A 14,458-nucleotide genomic window follows, 5' to 3' on the forward strand; every position below is an offset into this window, starting at 1 on the left:
CACCTCCGCTCTCCTCTCTGTTACGCCCCTAACTCCTTCACTCCTCCAGAATTTGACGAAATAACTCAGCCGGAGAGAAGGATAGGAGGATGCAGAAACGAGAAGAACTGGATGAACGCGAATGCCTATGATGCTCGAGGTATCAAGGCAACAAGGAGATACCGGTGACTCGCCACACCAGCTTTCTAATTGCTGATGAGCGCCAAATCCTCCGCACTCAAGGTGGCTGCAAGCAAAGGGCGAGTTGTTGTATGCATCTGGTACAGCTTGCGAACCAAGGCGAGTAACTCGTGCTTGGGCTTCTCCGGATATCCCTCAAAATCGATAAGACCGCCATCGTTAACCAGCCAGGTCAGGATTACCTGAATATCTTTGACGTCCCTCACTGCTTTTCTGGTACTTGCGGGACGGGTGGAGTCGGCGATAAATGCCCATCTCTTGAGCTTGGTGAGGACGAGGACGGAGGGTGCAATGATGGGGACTTAAGCGCCATGATTGATTAGCGAAAGCTGGCTCTAGTAGAATACACAGGTACTCACTTGGGGTCTCCTCAACACGTCCCGGCAGGTCATTGGCAGTGATGGAGCGAAGAGAAACAACATTTGCGTCAGGTAACTTCAACTGTCTACCTTCTCCTCCACGAAGAAGCTTAACTGTGATAGGCTTATCATCCCCTCCCGAAAACACAAGTTTGCTGCTGGGGGTCATTGTGAAGCGGGCGTTGGCCTGGAGAAGCTTGTTGCGGGCCTCGCTTGGGTCCGAATCCACGATTACATCAATGTCCTGAGTCAGATTAGCTCATAAATCATGTTGAGACGATATAGGGAATATGAACCTCAGTAATTCTCGATCCGCCAATGAGAGACGTCGTATATCCGCCTATGAACCCATGGCGAATGTTGGCGCGAGTGAGAGCGACTGTTGTTTCCTTGGCAGCTGCATCGATAAAGCGGAAAGGTTCGTCTTCCTGGACTGGATCTATAGCTCGAGTAATTCAACTGAGAGAATTGAGAGAAGAGAAGCGTCGAAGAGTATTTCTTGGGGTCATTAAGGAGACGAAAAGAGGATGAAAGAGAGATAGGAGGTTACAAAGATAGGCAGAGTAAACAAGTAACCACGGTATAGTCGGGAAAGTAACTACTAAGGGACGATAATAGATGGAAGGTACGCCTACATGGAAGGAAGTATTGAAGGAAGGTTGACTCAGTTAATGAGACTTGTTGGCTGCGCACATACTACAAGCCGTCGTCGGATGACCGTTGGTCTACCATGGGGGATTTTATTGAATCAAATTCATATGATACCCCAGCTATCTGCAATGATGCATCTTCCTACAATTTTGGTTCCAACTGGGAGAAAATATTTATTCGTCTGCCCCGGCTTATAGAATCTCAACTAAGCCTTGGAAATATTGAACATCTCGAAAAAAGCCCAATATCTTTTACAAGGCGTACTCATCGCTGAGGCTGCTCACCTAGGGAATGTGGAAGAACTGTGCTATGACCCAGAAGAGGACGCAAGTCCGTGGCAGTGGTTTTTCGACTGATACCACATCTATATAGTCATTTTTCTCAATACGCATCTTTTTGTACTCGACCAACAGCTCATGTGAATAGTAGATTATCCTCTTATCAATTATACACAGTAAAGCCAAACTGTCTGCGCTCCTAAGTGCCCGAAATACAACCCGACAAAGGGGGCAATTTGTCGCACGGCGGATGTCTCCGAACATTCGAGAAGCAAATATGCACTATGGTCCCACACTTTTACTTTTATCTTACAGTGGGATGGTGTCCCAGAACTCGGTGTTATTTAAAATTTATTGACAAATTCCCTGATAGGGTTTCTGCTTTTCATGTGAAATATCAGATAGAATGGGAGCTATCTGGTATACTATCTTGCTCAAAAAACCCAAAAAAAAACATGAATTCCATAGAGAAAATTTATGAAGGAAATTGCGCGGTCGCTAGGGTGGAATTGTGATGAAGGAGAATGTGAAGCTATAGGATTACTTCGTACCTGACAAGGTGTAGCACACCTACGCTAGTTTGCCTTACTGCTGCCTTTACATATTCTATGTATACCTCCCTCCGCTCTCTGCAGTAGGCATTATCATTAATGACTTTGTAAGAGCTGTTAGGTAGTGGCATAAGGCGATGCTCGCTAATAATGGTTAACACGGCTGTGATAGCATAAGAGACCTATCCTGTTTATGGTCCCAAGCCAAGTCAGCTTTGCTAAACAGGACTCGGATGTGACCAAAAGAAAATACGAAACATAGGTGGCAGTAAACGGGGTTGGCGGTGGGCTTTGGCATACGTGACGCTAAGACCGCCCATGGTGATCAGGCGGCTTAAAACGGCGTCAAGGGCAGCCCTTTCTGGCCTCCTATTCACCGTGTGATCGTTATTTATAGTAATTTCTCGCCTTTGATAATAGAGATAGGGGTAAAATAAAACTATCACGGGCTATACACTCGATACTAGAGACAGCTTAATGCTTATCATCTATAGTAAGACGTGAGCGCGTATTTAGGTGTACTATAACTCCTTTTTCGGCTTTCCCTTGATCGATTTGAAGCCTAGTTTCGTCGAAATTGTGGATATTAGATATGGGTTTTTGATAGATGAATGGTTCAATCCGATCGAAAAAGTTTGGATAGAACTAATATTCTCGGCTAGAATGAGTTCCTTTTCGATAGGATTTTGCTTAGTGAATGATAGGCCTTTCGGTAGGTGCTGTAAAAAGCGCTAAACCCAATTTTTATCTACCGGATCTTTTGTCCATGGACGGCCCATGTCAATGTCTATCCCCGTCCATACTGTGCAAGCCATTTCGTCACTTTAAGAATTGATTTCTTGATAAAGTATCCATGATCGAGTCGATAAAGCCTAAATTACGAAAAAATAAGACTACTACATAATCAAAGCCCCTTCAAAGCCTCTTCCGTCCAGTTCCATAACGCCCTCGCCAGTCGACCATCCTCATCCCTAGCTGTCTCGTCCAACTTCTCAACTCCCAATCTTCCAACCGGCTCGTAATAAGCTCCATTCATAAGCGTCTGTCTGGGCGCAGTCGCAGCCCAGATCTGGTTATATGAACCCTCGTGTGGTTGAATAAGCACCCACCAAAACAGCGCCAATGTAATCAGTCTCTCCTTCCAACTCATATTATTCACCAATCCGGTTGCAACATAGCCAGGATGTACTGCCACGACTGTCAGATGGGGATATCGACCAGCCATCTCGCGTGCATAGAGCAGATTTGCCAGTTTGCTTTGCCCGTATCTCTGCCACGGTCCACCGATCCAAAACTCCTGAGTACTTTCTAGGCTATCAAAAAGGATACCGCCTCTGGGGTGGAGGGCGTAGCCCGATGACGATAGAATTATAATGCGTGCGTCTCGACCTTCGCGAGCTGTGCGATCCAAAAGCGGGAGAAGCTTGCGAATGAGTAGAGCGTGACCCAGATGGTTTGTCCCAAATTGGACCTCATAGCCATCGGCTGTCAGGCCCGCTGGGCGGGACATGATCCCCGCATTGCACATGAGGATGTCAAGCTCTGGTATTGGTGTCTGGGACAGTAGACGCTCTGCTGCTCCCTTGACAGAGGATAGAGAAGAGAGGTCGCATTCTATAAATACTACCTCTGTATTGGAGCCACTGTCCCGAATTTGGCCGGATATGCTTTCTGCATTCTTTGCGTTGCGACCACTGATGTAGATTCGGGCCGCGTTATGTTTGGCAAAGTGCAGTGCTGAGGCTGCGCCTAGGCCGCTAGTTCCTATCATACCTCTGGATTAGATGAAATTTGGGAGAATCGGAGAGTGCTTACCTCCTGTGATGAAGATAGACCTCCCCTCTAGGCTTGGAATATCTGTGTTGGGGTTGTAGTCGAAAGACATTGTTGATAGATGATCAAATTAAGGGTATTCGGTATGAAATATATTAAGCAAAGGAGAAGCAGTTATCCCGTTTCCGAACAAGCGGAGGTATGCCGCCGGACCGATGTATAGAAACTAATAAAAAAAAATTGAATTTATGTCCGGAATCCCTTCGGCTTAGTTATCTCTTGCGAAACAGGGGAAGCTTGGTCCAGCCTCAACGCTTTACATGGTATGAAGTACCGACCTATGTAGTCCCCAGCTCGACGTCAGGCCTGAGGATAGTTTCGCGCATTCAGACCTTTCTTCTGATCCACATCAACAGACGATCTCAAGGGCCAAATCCAACTCATGTAGTCTCTCAATTTCTCCCGAGAGCTTTGTCACTCACCGGACAATCGTCTGTGGGTCAGCTAAATTCCTGCTTACCTCCACACTCCCTTTGTTACACCTTGACCCGACGGCATACCTCCGCTCGTTCGGAGGAACCCGTGACCGACCTGCGGCTACACCGCCTTTCGTTACGCATTAGCCCGACGGAATACCCCCGCTCGATGGGAATCGGGAGAAACCATGAAGTTCACCCGTCGGTCTTACTGTATTCGGCACTGGTCTAGCAGGGAACCAATTATAAATGCCCCTTACCAGCAGTCAAAAATCATTCAGAGAGTGCCTATTGGGTGCTCCAACCCCCTTGGTTGACGGATAAGGGTGCATCCCGTTATATAAATGAGGAAATTCCGAATTATTAGTTAGCCACGAATATGTGTGACTAGCCTTACCACAAAAGAAACGTGCGCGAAACACAAAATCTTCAGATTGCCTGGCAACACAGCCAACAACCGGTCAATCCGCCAGCGTTTGGACTTTGAAAACCATGTCACACTTTTTCCCAAGGGCCGAGTATGCAGAAGATCAACCTCTGGCCCGAACTATTCTCGCCACCCATGTCCTCAGTCGTGGCTTCCAGGTTGGCACGGCAGTTGGCCTACTGAAAAGCGGTGCTGCAGCTCTATTCAAAAATCGACCAATTACTACACTCAGCCTTCTCCGCTCGGCAAGTGCTGGGGGAGCCGTCGGGACCGGCGTCGTCGGAGTCGGCCTCATCATTCAGATGTGGGGCCGAGAGAAGATCGAGTGGCAAGACCGCAGTTGGCGGTTACGGTACAACCCAGGCCAGTTAGGTATCGACAACTGGAGTGAGCCGGTGGCAGCTCTTGGAGCACTTGCAGTGGCTTTTCGGAGGCCATTGGAACCTACAATTGGGGTTTGGCGTGGGGTTGTTGGTGGGATGGGCATTGGATCGTTGGTTGGAATTGTTGGGTGTCTGTGTGCCACACATATCTTATTACCACGAAAGGAATAACGGGGGGGGAAGCTATTGTATACTTCGGCAGCCTGTAATAGGATTCGAGGGCTTGTTGATGCCTCTTAAAGTAATACCTGAGATATCCTTAGATACCTTCATTTTCTTTGGGAATCAAAATAACAAATAACGGCATTACTGCCTTAGCAGGGCCTTTTACCTATTGCATCATATTGTATTTCGCTATACTTCGCAACCGTTGGGAAGCTGCCCGTAGATTTGGTCTGCGATGTGATGAAACCAGGACGCGGAGTCAGCTACGACCAGCATCTAGCGACTCAGTGTCTTGGAATATGCGAGATAACTGAGGGAATTATCCAGGTGAGTCGTTTGAAATTCCATCTATTCAAGGACTTCCAGCCCTGTTCAAGTAGCCTGTTGGTGTGGGTATGACTGGGGAACAGCCAAGTCAAGATGGCGACCCCCGGTGAACGATTTCAATCTACATCTACAAAAGCCCTTCGTGATAGACAAGTGGTTCCAGCGAGTATGGCCGATCTTCCAGTAAGAGGCCCTTGGTCTCTTAAATTCGGCTTCCTAATCACCATGTTCTTTGCGTCGACGATCATTCAATGGTACATGATTCTACAAGGGCACCACGAAATGTCAGCGAGAGACAAAGTTACAATCGTGATCTTGACAGTGATTAAGCGGATAAATTGGTGATACTTGTACTGCCTCGTTTATTGACCTCAGCTAACGAGAAACAGGTAGCTGCAAGACTCCAAATGCGATTTCAAAAGGTGCACGATTAGTTACACATAGCACACATCCTATCAGTCAAAACGTACAAATCTAATTCTCTATTTCCATGATAAATGCACCACTCCTCTATTTGTATTTTTTGGCAATCCAGCCATAACTCTCCAAAGCAGCTTGATCGAAGCGGCTGGTAAATGCAGTTCGTTTGAAAGTCATATCACATCAGTAATTCCAATCATCACTTCTTAAGTCCAATAACAGCCAAGTTCCGTGGACTCAAACTGTAGTCGAATACAGGCTCAACCCAGCATTCCTTGACATTGTCATGCTCGCGCAAGAATTGCCATCGGTCAACAACGATAATGGCCTCGACCACCTGTGCGCTGAATGCCATCAAGCTCCATACGACACTGAGGTTCTTTCTTCCTTGTAGAAACTTGGTCTCGTAATCATCGATTTCCTCGTCTGTCATCGATGCGACTCGCTCTTGAATCTTTGTACCGTGAACTGGGTCACGACTGGTTTTCACTGTTGCGGTGCGGACATAGGAGTTGAAAGATGTGAATGCAGCTTTGCGCAAGGATCCGATGATTACAGGCGTTGTGCCCTTTGATTCACCAGTCAGATCCTTCACGAGACCGGGTTTAGGTACAACATCGCGGTCAACAAGGATGCGCTGGTATAGAGCGCGGAAGAAGTGGCGGGTGAAGAAGCCCTCGCTATCCGCATAGCCCCAGTTATATGGCGCCTGGACAGCCATTGAGCGGGCGGTAATATTGAGTTTCATTCCCTTTACGCCGGAGCTCTCATAGTCTTCGAACATCTTGGACATTGGGAAACCGTGCGGATCGTATGCGCATCCAGTTTCGGTCAAGCGTGGATGAAGGGAACGGAGGATGGGAAGTTTGTATGTCGCGGGACCGAGACGTTCGGTCAGTAGATTGTAACAGCAGCCGATCATGGCCACGGCCACGACGGATGGATTGAGGATCAGCGAGCGCACGCCGTGATGAACGAGGTTTCCACAGGAGTGCAGGGATACAACCATCACACGGGGATCCTGCGTCTTCGAGTCTGCTTGTGCTGTGATGACCGTCTCTTGTTTATCTTCTGACACCTCTCCATTGGTGGCTTCAGGAGAAGGGTCGACAACATGGTCGATGATGGGCTCAAGGTAACCGTCCTGAATTTCATGCTCAATGTAGCTGATAGTTCCTCGAGTGTCGATCTCAGGCTGCTCCTTCCTTACGTGCGTGTTTTTCGCGACAGGGCCGAGAAGCTCGTCAGCTTCGAGAGTGATCTCACCCAGCATTTTGAACGCGGTAACATCCTCAATTGTCTCATTGAGTTCTTGGGGTGGAACATCTTCAGATAAGGACTGACGCACTCCCGTCTCTTGTGAAGGATTATCCTTAATTTCAGGAGCTGCAAGCTCGGGGTTCCCGTCACAATCAGTACATGACTTCTTGCGATTTTGGACGTAGATAGTCGTTTCTTCCTTCTTGGCTAACCTAGCTTGAACATCCATATCCCGCGCACCGCTGATATACTGATGCTTCCGCTCAATGGCGATGATATGTTTGTGGTAGGGCGAGCTTGCTAACGTGCGTCCAAGGTAATTCTGACCAGATCCAAAATCCACGATGTGAGAGACAGGCTCACCTCGACGCTCGTTGACAGTATCAGATAGGGATGCGACGTATTTTGAAAAATGCTCGACCTCGTGAACCTTCTTCTTGTTCATGCCCACCGCAACGTGTCTTGGCAGGGTGCTCTTGGTCGATTTTGATAACGGAGAGGTGAAGTCTCGACCGAGACTCAACCGGCGTACATTGTGGATATATTCTAAAAGGTCCTGCGGAGGAAATGCGCCTCCATTCCATGTACGGCCATCGTCTTGGGCGTCACCGTTCGTATCAGCCTGTCGCAAAGGCTCGATATCTTCCCGAAGAAGTAGACGGATGATGTCGTGTACGTCGTGCTGGTCGAAGAATGTTCTCCAGCTCTTGGATAGCAAAGCCGTATAGATATCGGGTTCGCGCGTCAGGAAATCGAGGATATGCACACCACCACACAGGTTCATGAACAGCAAGTTCTCACTCGCGAAGGAAAGAAGCGCACTGACATAGGTGTCAACGTCCTCCCATTCTTCGGCGAGTGGGAGGGGGCGATCGCGAGTCATCTCGAAGAATTGGATGTGTCTTGTCCCTCAGAAAAAGCCATCGAGATAATCGTGGGGAAATTGTTATCTTTTTTTTATCGTTGCGACCCGCTGAGTCATCTCCAAGTTGGAGTATGAAATCGGCTTGAACTGCAAACATCAGCCATTGAATAAAATAAATGTTCAAATTTTTGCAAATTTGGACTCTGTGGTGACCATAATATCAAATGAAAGAACACGAAATCATCTCCTTGCAAGATTGGAGTGAAATGACATCACAAGTTCCTCGACTCTGTCCCCTTGAACACGTGATTGCCGGCGAGCTGGCAGCTTCCCCGTCTCAGCGCAACCACCATTCACCTTGGACAACCATAATACACCGCAGCCATGGAGCACGCAGACCCATTCCTCCAAGTCCAGGCGTAAGTCATCCCCCTTCACCCGTCCCGATCCGCCTCCCAACAAATAAACTAACCAACTGAATAGGGACGTCCTGTCAACACTACAATCCAGCCGTCCCCTCTTCTCCTCATATCTCCGCATCCGCTCCCTCACCAAGAACCCGTCAAACCCAGAGCTGAATCAATCGCGCTCGGAGCTCGAAAGCACAATATCCGAGCTCAGCGCCGACCTAGATGATCTTGTCGAGAGCGTCCGCGCCATCGAACAAGATCCATACCGCTTCGGTCTGGAGCTGGAAGAGGTGCAACGGCGGCGCAAACTTGTAGACGATGTCGGTGCTGAAGTTGAGAAGATGCGTGAAGAGCTTCAGGCTGCAATTTCTCATGCGCCGGGACCGGATCTGCCTAATCCTACGGAGTTCGATGCTGCGCTCGATGAGGAGGAGGGCCGGGGTGGAGAAGATTACTATGCTTCTATGGAGCAGCAGCGGCAGACGGAGCTCATGCATGAGCAGGATGAGCAGCTAGATGGTGTTTTCCATACAGTGGGGAACTTGAGGCAGCAGGCTAATGATATGGGGCGCGAGTTGGAGGATCAGGCGATTATGATTGATGAGGTTGATACGTTGGCAGACCGTGTGGGTGGGAAATTGACCAACGGCATGGCGCGCATTCGACATGTTGTGCGTGCGAATGAGGGTGAGTGAGCTTCTTTCTACGTCTGGATCCACGGCTGGATCCGCGGCTGGAACTACGACTGGGCACAGTGGTATCTGGATATGGGAATCATAAATTTCAAAAGGCTAACTTTTTTTTCTCCGTTAGATACATGGTCCTCCTTTTGCATAGCGGCGCTAATCTTTGCGCTCGTCCTATTATTAATACTCGTTATCGTCCTTTGATAATACATCATTAAGGACGCCGGAAGACACCAGCGTCACGAGGCATGGCGTTTCATAGCGGGCATTTCAGAGATATTTAGTTGCGGGCCTTCTTGCGCGGGCGCGAAGCCTCATCGCCCTCGTTGTCATCATCCTCATCCATCTCGTCGGCGTCAATCTCGCTGACGTCGAGGTCATCGAGGTCGTCGCCCATCTCATACGATTCCACTGTGTTCAAAGTCAGTTCAATTTCTCGTTAAGGTTACTGTTATCGGTCACGTACCGTAATACTTCATGGCATCAGTCCAGAGGTCCTCGGCAATGGCGATGGCAAGCTCCTCGCCATCGGGGAAGATCTCGGCGTCCTCGAGGTCGTCAATGAGCTCATCATCCTCATCATCCTCATCCTCGTCATCAACCTGCTCGCCCTTGAGGATCTTGGCATAGCGCTCGTCGTCGAGCTTGCAAGCCTCCTTGTTCTGCTCAGCAGAGACATCACGGCCACGGTAACCGAAGAAGGCGAAGAAGCTGGTGCCGGCAGGGCTCTCAATGCCCTCCTCATCGTCCTCGTCATCCTCGTCATCGTTCATGGCCTCAGCCTCAGCAATCTCGAGCTTCTTGACGAGAGCCTCGTACTCAGGGAGCTTGGTGCGATCGCCACCCTTCTTCTTCTTCTCGGCCTCAGCGAGGTCACAGGCGGCATTGAGCAGACCTTTGGTGAGATCCATATCCTTCTTCCAGTTGATGCGGACGGGCTCAGAAACAAGACCCTCCCAGGTGCGGACCTTGCCGCTGGAGGTCTTGATGCTCTGCTTGCGCCAGTAGAACTCCTTAACGAGCTGAGAGTTGGTGAAGAAGGGGTTCTCCTCCTCGCTAGTGTGGAAGTCAAAGGTGAAGCGCAAGCTGCGGGGCTCGCCGTTGCCCTGAGCATCAACCTCGAAGCGCTCAACCTTCATGTTCTTGAGGCTGGAGCCGATAACAGCAGCATCGGTGGGCAGAATGTACTCGTCAATCTCAGCAGGGGCACTGGCAAACACGCGGATCCAGAAGTCGTTCTGGATCTCGGGAGAGGAGATGATCTCATTGCGCTTCTCGAAGAGGGGGTTCAAGAGAGGAACCGACTTGCGGACTGGGGCAGAATTAGCATTGATCTTTGTAAATAGAACAGAGCAATCGCATCATCATGCTGACTGGAGAAGTCACATGAAAATACTGCACGGACACCCGCTCACAAGAAAAAAAAAATTCTCTGACCGGTGCCGCCATCGCGCGAAACAAATGGATTGGGGTAACTTACGCTGCTCGACTTCAGCGCGAATAAACTGCTCCTGCAGGTGGGAGATCTTCTGAGCAGCCTCCTTGGGGATGGAGGGGATCTCGACACGCTCGAGGAGAGACTGGTCTTCGGCAGACATTGTGATGAGGATATGGGGGGTGGTATTGGGTATTGGGTATTGGGTATTGGTGGGGGGTATAAAGAAGTAAGAAAGCTCGGAGCTCGTAATGTGAAATGAATCAAAAAACAATCAAGAAGACTTGACAGTAGGGGAATCAAGGGGGGTATAAGGGAGAGAGATGGAAGAGGGAAAGAAGTGGAAGGTCAGAGAGGGGAGCTAAGAAAAAAAAATTCAGTGGCCGATCAGCAGCTGTCGATGCGCGCATCAAAAAAAAAACCTTGGAGAGCTTAGACCTACTCGGAGATACAGTCAGGTACTTCCGTTTGCGGGAAATAATAGTGGTGGGCTAAGTCACTTTGTGTACACTAAAGTACCCGCAGGCGGTGCACCCAGCAACGGGATGGATTGGATAGTGGGGGGGGTGGTACGGCCTGAGGTGTCGGAGGAAATTTCGTGCGGCTTCTTTTCCAATTTTTCATTGACAATTGCATCATGACGTTCCATTGTAGTCCATATATTTTTAGCTCTTAAATTACTCTCCGAGTTTGCTAGGATATGGCTCAGGACTGCCCCTCTTTGAGAAAAAGCAATATTCCCTCGTTCAATGTTTCTTTGATGATTCCTACGGAACAAGGAAGTATATCCGGATCCAGATCGTGACCTAGCAATGTGATTAAATCTCCGCTCGCGATTCGTCAATGGCCCAATTCACCAAAAGTTCAGACTTCGCCTTGCAACAACCCTGGAATCGTAGTCAGCAGCCCGGGCCAATTTAATGTGATTGGGATAGCCGAGCCTTCATTGCTTTTTCCGATTTGCGCCTTAGCCTTAGGGCGGGGAACTAGAGGAAAGTGATCAATTCACTTTATTCCAACTGCACCTCTATGCTCCGATCTGTCAAGATCTCCAATTACACATTCCTTTCAAGTGGTTATCTCAATCTTTGCGCCTTTTCTATTTAGTTCGTGCTCTTCATTGGGCCGGCGATTGCGATAAAGGAGCGGTCTGGCTTTTGCGGTCATTGGTGGATAGTGATGCTGCGAATTATTCCTACTCGCTGCTATTTCTTGGGCTTTGATGCAATGTGCTGCAAGCTGCAGTTTTGCTGTTAAAAAATGGTGAGTCAAAAGGACATCTGCATGCCAGGAATGGAAAAAGGTCAGATCAAAGCAAGCAAGGAAAATCGTGATTATCTCATTCGATGTAGAATTTTGGGATGACCCTGTCCTGGCTATCAAAGAGGATGGTCTGGAAGCAACAAATAACTTTTTATGGTCAGAAAGAGAGAGAGAGAGAGAGAGAGAGAGAGAGAGAGAGAGAGACAGAACGCGTCCCCCAATGCCTGGTTCCAAACATCGTTCCGATTAAGAACAGTAACAAAGAAAGAAAACAAAAAACAGTCATATCCCATATAATTCCTATGCCCATTCGCCAATGATGCAATGATTAGAGCAAAAAACAAAACAAGGCAGGTTCAACATGCACAGGCATCATCACCATGCACGTCTGCCGGGGATCGAACAGTCGTAAAGAAGAACAGGCGCCGATAATCATCAGCGACGCCTAGACACGCGCGAGAACAAAGAGTGTAAGTGCAAAGGACGAGTGCTCATAGCATCCAGTCCAGTCCGTTCGCCTCTTCTTCCACGGGGAACACCTCGCGAGCATATTCCTCCATGTCGCGCCAGCCCTGCCACAGATGCCGGGATTCGTCCGTCACTCGCAGCGACACGACACCGCCTGGCCCCTGCATCATACCGGCGCCGGCGCCCTTTCCACCGGCCGGGCCCAGACCCTTGGGCGAGCCGGCTGCCGGCTGCGAGAATTCGGGCTGTGGGAAATAGGGTGCGTTGAACTCGCCAAACAGGACCTCGAGCATCTCCAGCTGTTCCCTGTATCCCGGCGGGATGTTGACTTTGATTTCGATCCGAGGCACGCGCACGTAGTTACAGGGGCGGCCCAGAGCGCGCTCGAAGGCGGCGCACACTTGGTTGGGTGAGAGGGTTTCGAAGGTGAGCGCGATCCTAGAGATTGAGCGGTTAGTACTTTTGTTCCATTTTCTATTTTCTTTGATTTCCTTCCTCGGAGGAGCTCGGGAAGGGGGGATCCTGGTAGATCTGGAAATGTTCCGGAACTCACCGATGACCGTGCCACTTCTTTGGGCCGTCTTTAAAGATTTGCAGCAGTGCTGGTCCCACGTCGTGCTCGGCGTCAAGCCAAGGGAGCGGGGTCTCCGCGTCAAAGGGCGCGTGCCACTCGAAGCTGCCGTCGGGCATGAGTTCCATCTGGAAGAGCGGATAGGGAAGGCTGGTGAAGTTGTTGTTGTAGATACCGGCGTAGACGAAAGTCGACGGGAGAGACAGCTGGCGCACGTAGTTCTCGACGGTAAACTTGGGCGCCCACTGCGGGACGGCAGGCCAAGGGCCGTGGACGGAATGATCCGGCATACTGCTGTAGATGTAATGGGTGATGGAACCGGCACGTTTGGCGGCGTCTGCCAAAGCGCGGCCGATAGCAACCTCGTCGCCGGCCTGGGAGGTGGTGTTGATGAAAGCGAAAGAGGCGCCCTTGAAGAGCTCGTCCATCAGTCGGGTATTGCCGAGCAGCGGGCCCTGCAGGAGCGTGACATTGGGCAAGGCCTGTAATTCATCGGCGACAAGGCCCTTGAGAGAATGGATTTGCGCGCGCACGGAATAGCCCACGGCGGACGCGACTCTGATCAGCGAGGCGGCCTGTCGCCCGGCCGCGTTCACCACGGCAATCGTCTTCTGCGGTTGTGTCATTCGGGACAGGCTCGCAGCCAAGTTGGAGATAGGGTAAAGAAGAAAAAGGTTGGGTATAAAGTGGATCCGAAAGACAAGAAAAAAGGGAAAAGGGCGAGATAAAAAGAAAATCCGGAGTAAAAGGCCTTGGCGAGAAAAATGGAGGTGAGGGCTGCGATAGTGGGGTACCTTGGGAGGGGAGCAAAAGTTGTATGTAACAAGAATCGCGATCAGACGGCGGGGGGGTGATCCAGCTCCACCAAGACTTTGAGGTAATTATGCGATGGAAACAGTCATCACGGGCGAAGAGGATCTGCGAAAGAGATTTCACCCTTGGTGGGTTGACCTGGTTTTTTTTGGTTCCGAAACCCAAAGGCGGAGGAGGATAAGATAAAGAGGAATATAGGGTTATCTATACGACGCGCCCATACAGTAGACGGTGTTACCTTGTAGGGGCTCTACCGCTCTGGTCTTCACTATAATCCCATGAGTTATAAGTTCCTCGTTTCCTGCCCCTATGACACCATAGAGTCTAGACTAGGCTGTCCTCCTTTTTCTTTACGTAAATCGGCACGCAGTCGGCTCCAGCAGTTGGACGGGAAGATCCTAAACCGGCCACGCATCGGGACCCAGGCTCGGGCTCCGTTGGTTTTTTTTGACATCATTCTGATGGTGCTAGAATCATTTCAGATCCTCTTTAGGAAGGCAGGCGGTGTCAGTTAAGCTAATGCTAAGCCGTGCTCGCCCGGCTGGTTGTCGCTGTTCCAGATGGCGCAGTTAAATGGCGCAGAATGAGTTCGTCCAACAACCTGCCAGGGGCGGTCTCACGTGGTACTAGGATGTGGGTTCCTTTGGCTCCAATTGGCACACATGGACTAATTATATTACTAGGAGATCACCTGGAC

The 14,458-nt window shown here is 49.8% G+C and overlaps 7 protein-coding genes across 7 annotated transcripts; 2 read left to right on the forward strand and 5 right to left on the reverse strand.

Moving 5' to 3' along the window:
• Window positions 1-185: 185 nt before the first annotated feature.
• On the reverse strand, window positions 186-1,458 carry N7443_003830 (uncharacterized protein; the record flags this gene model as incomplete). The annotated part of the gene is made up of 4 exons (XM_056883886.1): window positions 186-481; window positions 540-783; window positions 836-972; window positions 1,455-1,458. The coding sequence occupies 4 exons, from the start codon at window positions 1,456-1,458 to the stop codon at window positions 186-188; spliced, it is 681 nt and encodes a 226-aa protein (XP_056742164.1).
• Window positions 1,459-2,923: 1,465 nt separating this feature from the next.
• On the reverse strand, window positions 2,924-3,904 carry N7443_003831 (oxidoreductase, short-chain dehydrogenase/reductase family; the record flags this gene model as incomplete). Its single annotated transcript, XM_056883887.1, has 2 exons — window positions 2,924-3,783; window positions 3,835-3,904. The coding sequence occupies 2 exons, from the start codon at window positions 3,902-3,904 to the stop codon at window positions 2,924-2,926; spliced, it is 930 nt and encodes a 309-aa protein (XP_056742165.1).
• An 856-nt stretch (window positions 3,905-4,760) lies between these two features.
• On the forward strand, window positions 4,761-5,249 carry N7443_003832 (uncharacterized protein; the record flags this gene model as incomplete). The annotated part of the gene is made up of 1 exon (XM_056883888.1): window positions 4,761-5,249. The coding sequence occupies one exon, from the start codon at window positions 4,761-4,763 to the stop codon at window positions 5,247-5,249; it is 489 nt and encodes a 162-aa protein (XP_056742166.1).
• A 940-nt stretch (window positions 5,250-6,189) lies between these two features.
• N7443_003833 (uncharacterized protein) lies at window positions 6,190-8,133 on the reverse strand (the record flags this gene model as incomplete). The annotated part of the gene is made up of 1 exon (XM_056883889.1): window positions 6,190-8,133. One exon carries the CDS (start codon window positions 8,131-8,133, stop codon window positions 6,190-6,192), a length of 1,944 nt encoding a protein of 647 aa, XP_056742167.1.
• Window positions 8,134-8,499: 366 nt separating this feature from the next.
• N7443_003834 (SNARE domain protein) lies at window positions 8,500-9,220 on the forward strand (the record flags this gene model as incomplete). Its single annotated transcript, XM_056883890.1, has 2 exons — window positions 8,500-8,534; window positions 8,599-9,220. 2 exons carry the CDS (start codon window positions 8,500-8,502, stop codon window positions 9,218-9,220), a joined length of 657 nt encoding a protein of 218 aa, XP_056742168.1.
• A 271-nt stretch (window positions 9,221-9,491) lies between these two features.
• Window positions 9,492-10,809, reverse strand: N7443_003835 (histone chaperone napB; the record flags this gene model as incomplete). Its single annotated transcript, XM_056883891.1, has 3 exons — window positions 9,492-9,622; window positions 9,678-10,523; window positions 10,692-10,809. The coding sequence occupies 3 exons, from the start codon at window positions 10,807-10,809 to the stop codon at window positions 9,492-9,494; spliced, it is 1,095 nt and encodes a 364-aa protein (XP_056742169.1).
• A 1,591-nt stretch (window positions 10,810-12,400) lies between these two features.
• N7443_003836 (NmrA family NAD(P)-binding protein) lies at window positions 12,401-13,574 on the reverse strand (the record flags this gene model as incomplete). Its single annotated transcript, XM_056883892.1, has 2 exons — window positions 12,401-12,815; window positions 12,931-13,574. 2 exons carry the CDS (start codon window positions 13,572-13,574, stop codon window positions 12,401-12,403), a joined length of 1,059 nt encoding a protein of 352 aa, XP_056742170.1.
• Between the last annotated feature and the right edge of the window lie 884 nt (window positions 13,575-14,458).

This window comes from Penicillium atrosanguineum (genome assembly GCF_028827265.1).
Source record: "Penicillium atrosanguineum strain IBT 20685 chromosome Unknown utg000003l_segment0_segment0, whole genome shotgun sequence".
Classification (NCBI taxonomy): Eukaryota; Fungi; Ascomycota; class Eurotiomycetes; order Eurotiales; family Aspergillaceae; genus Penicillium; species Penicillium atrosanguineum.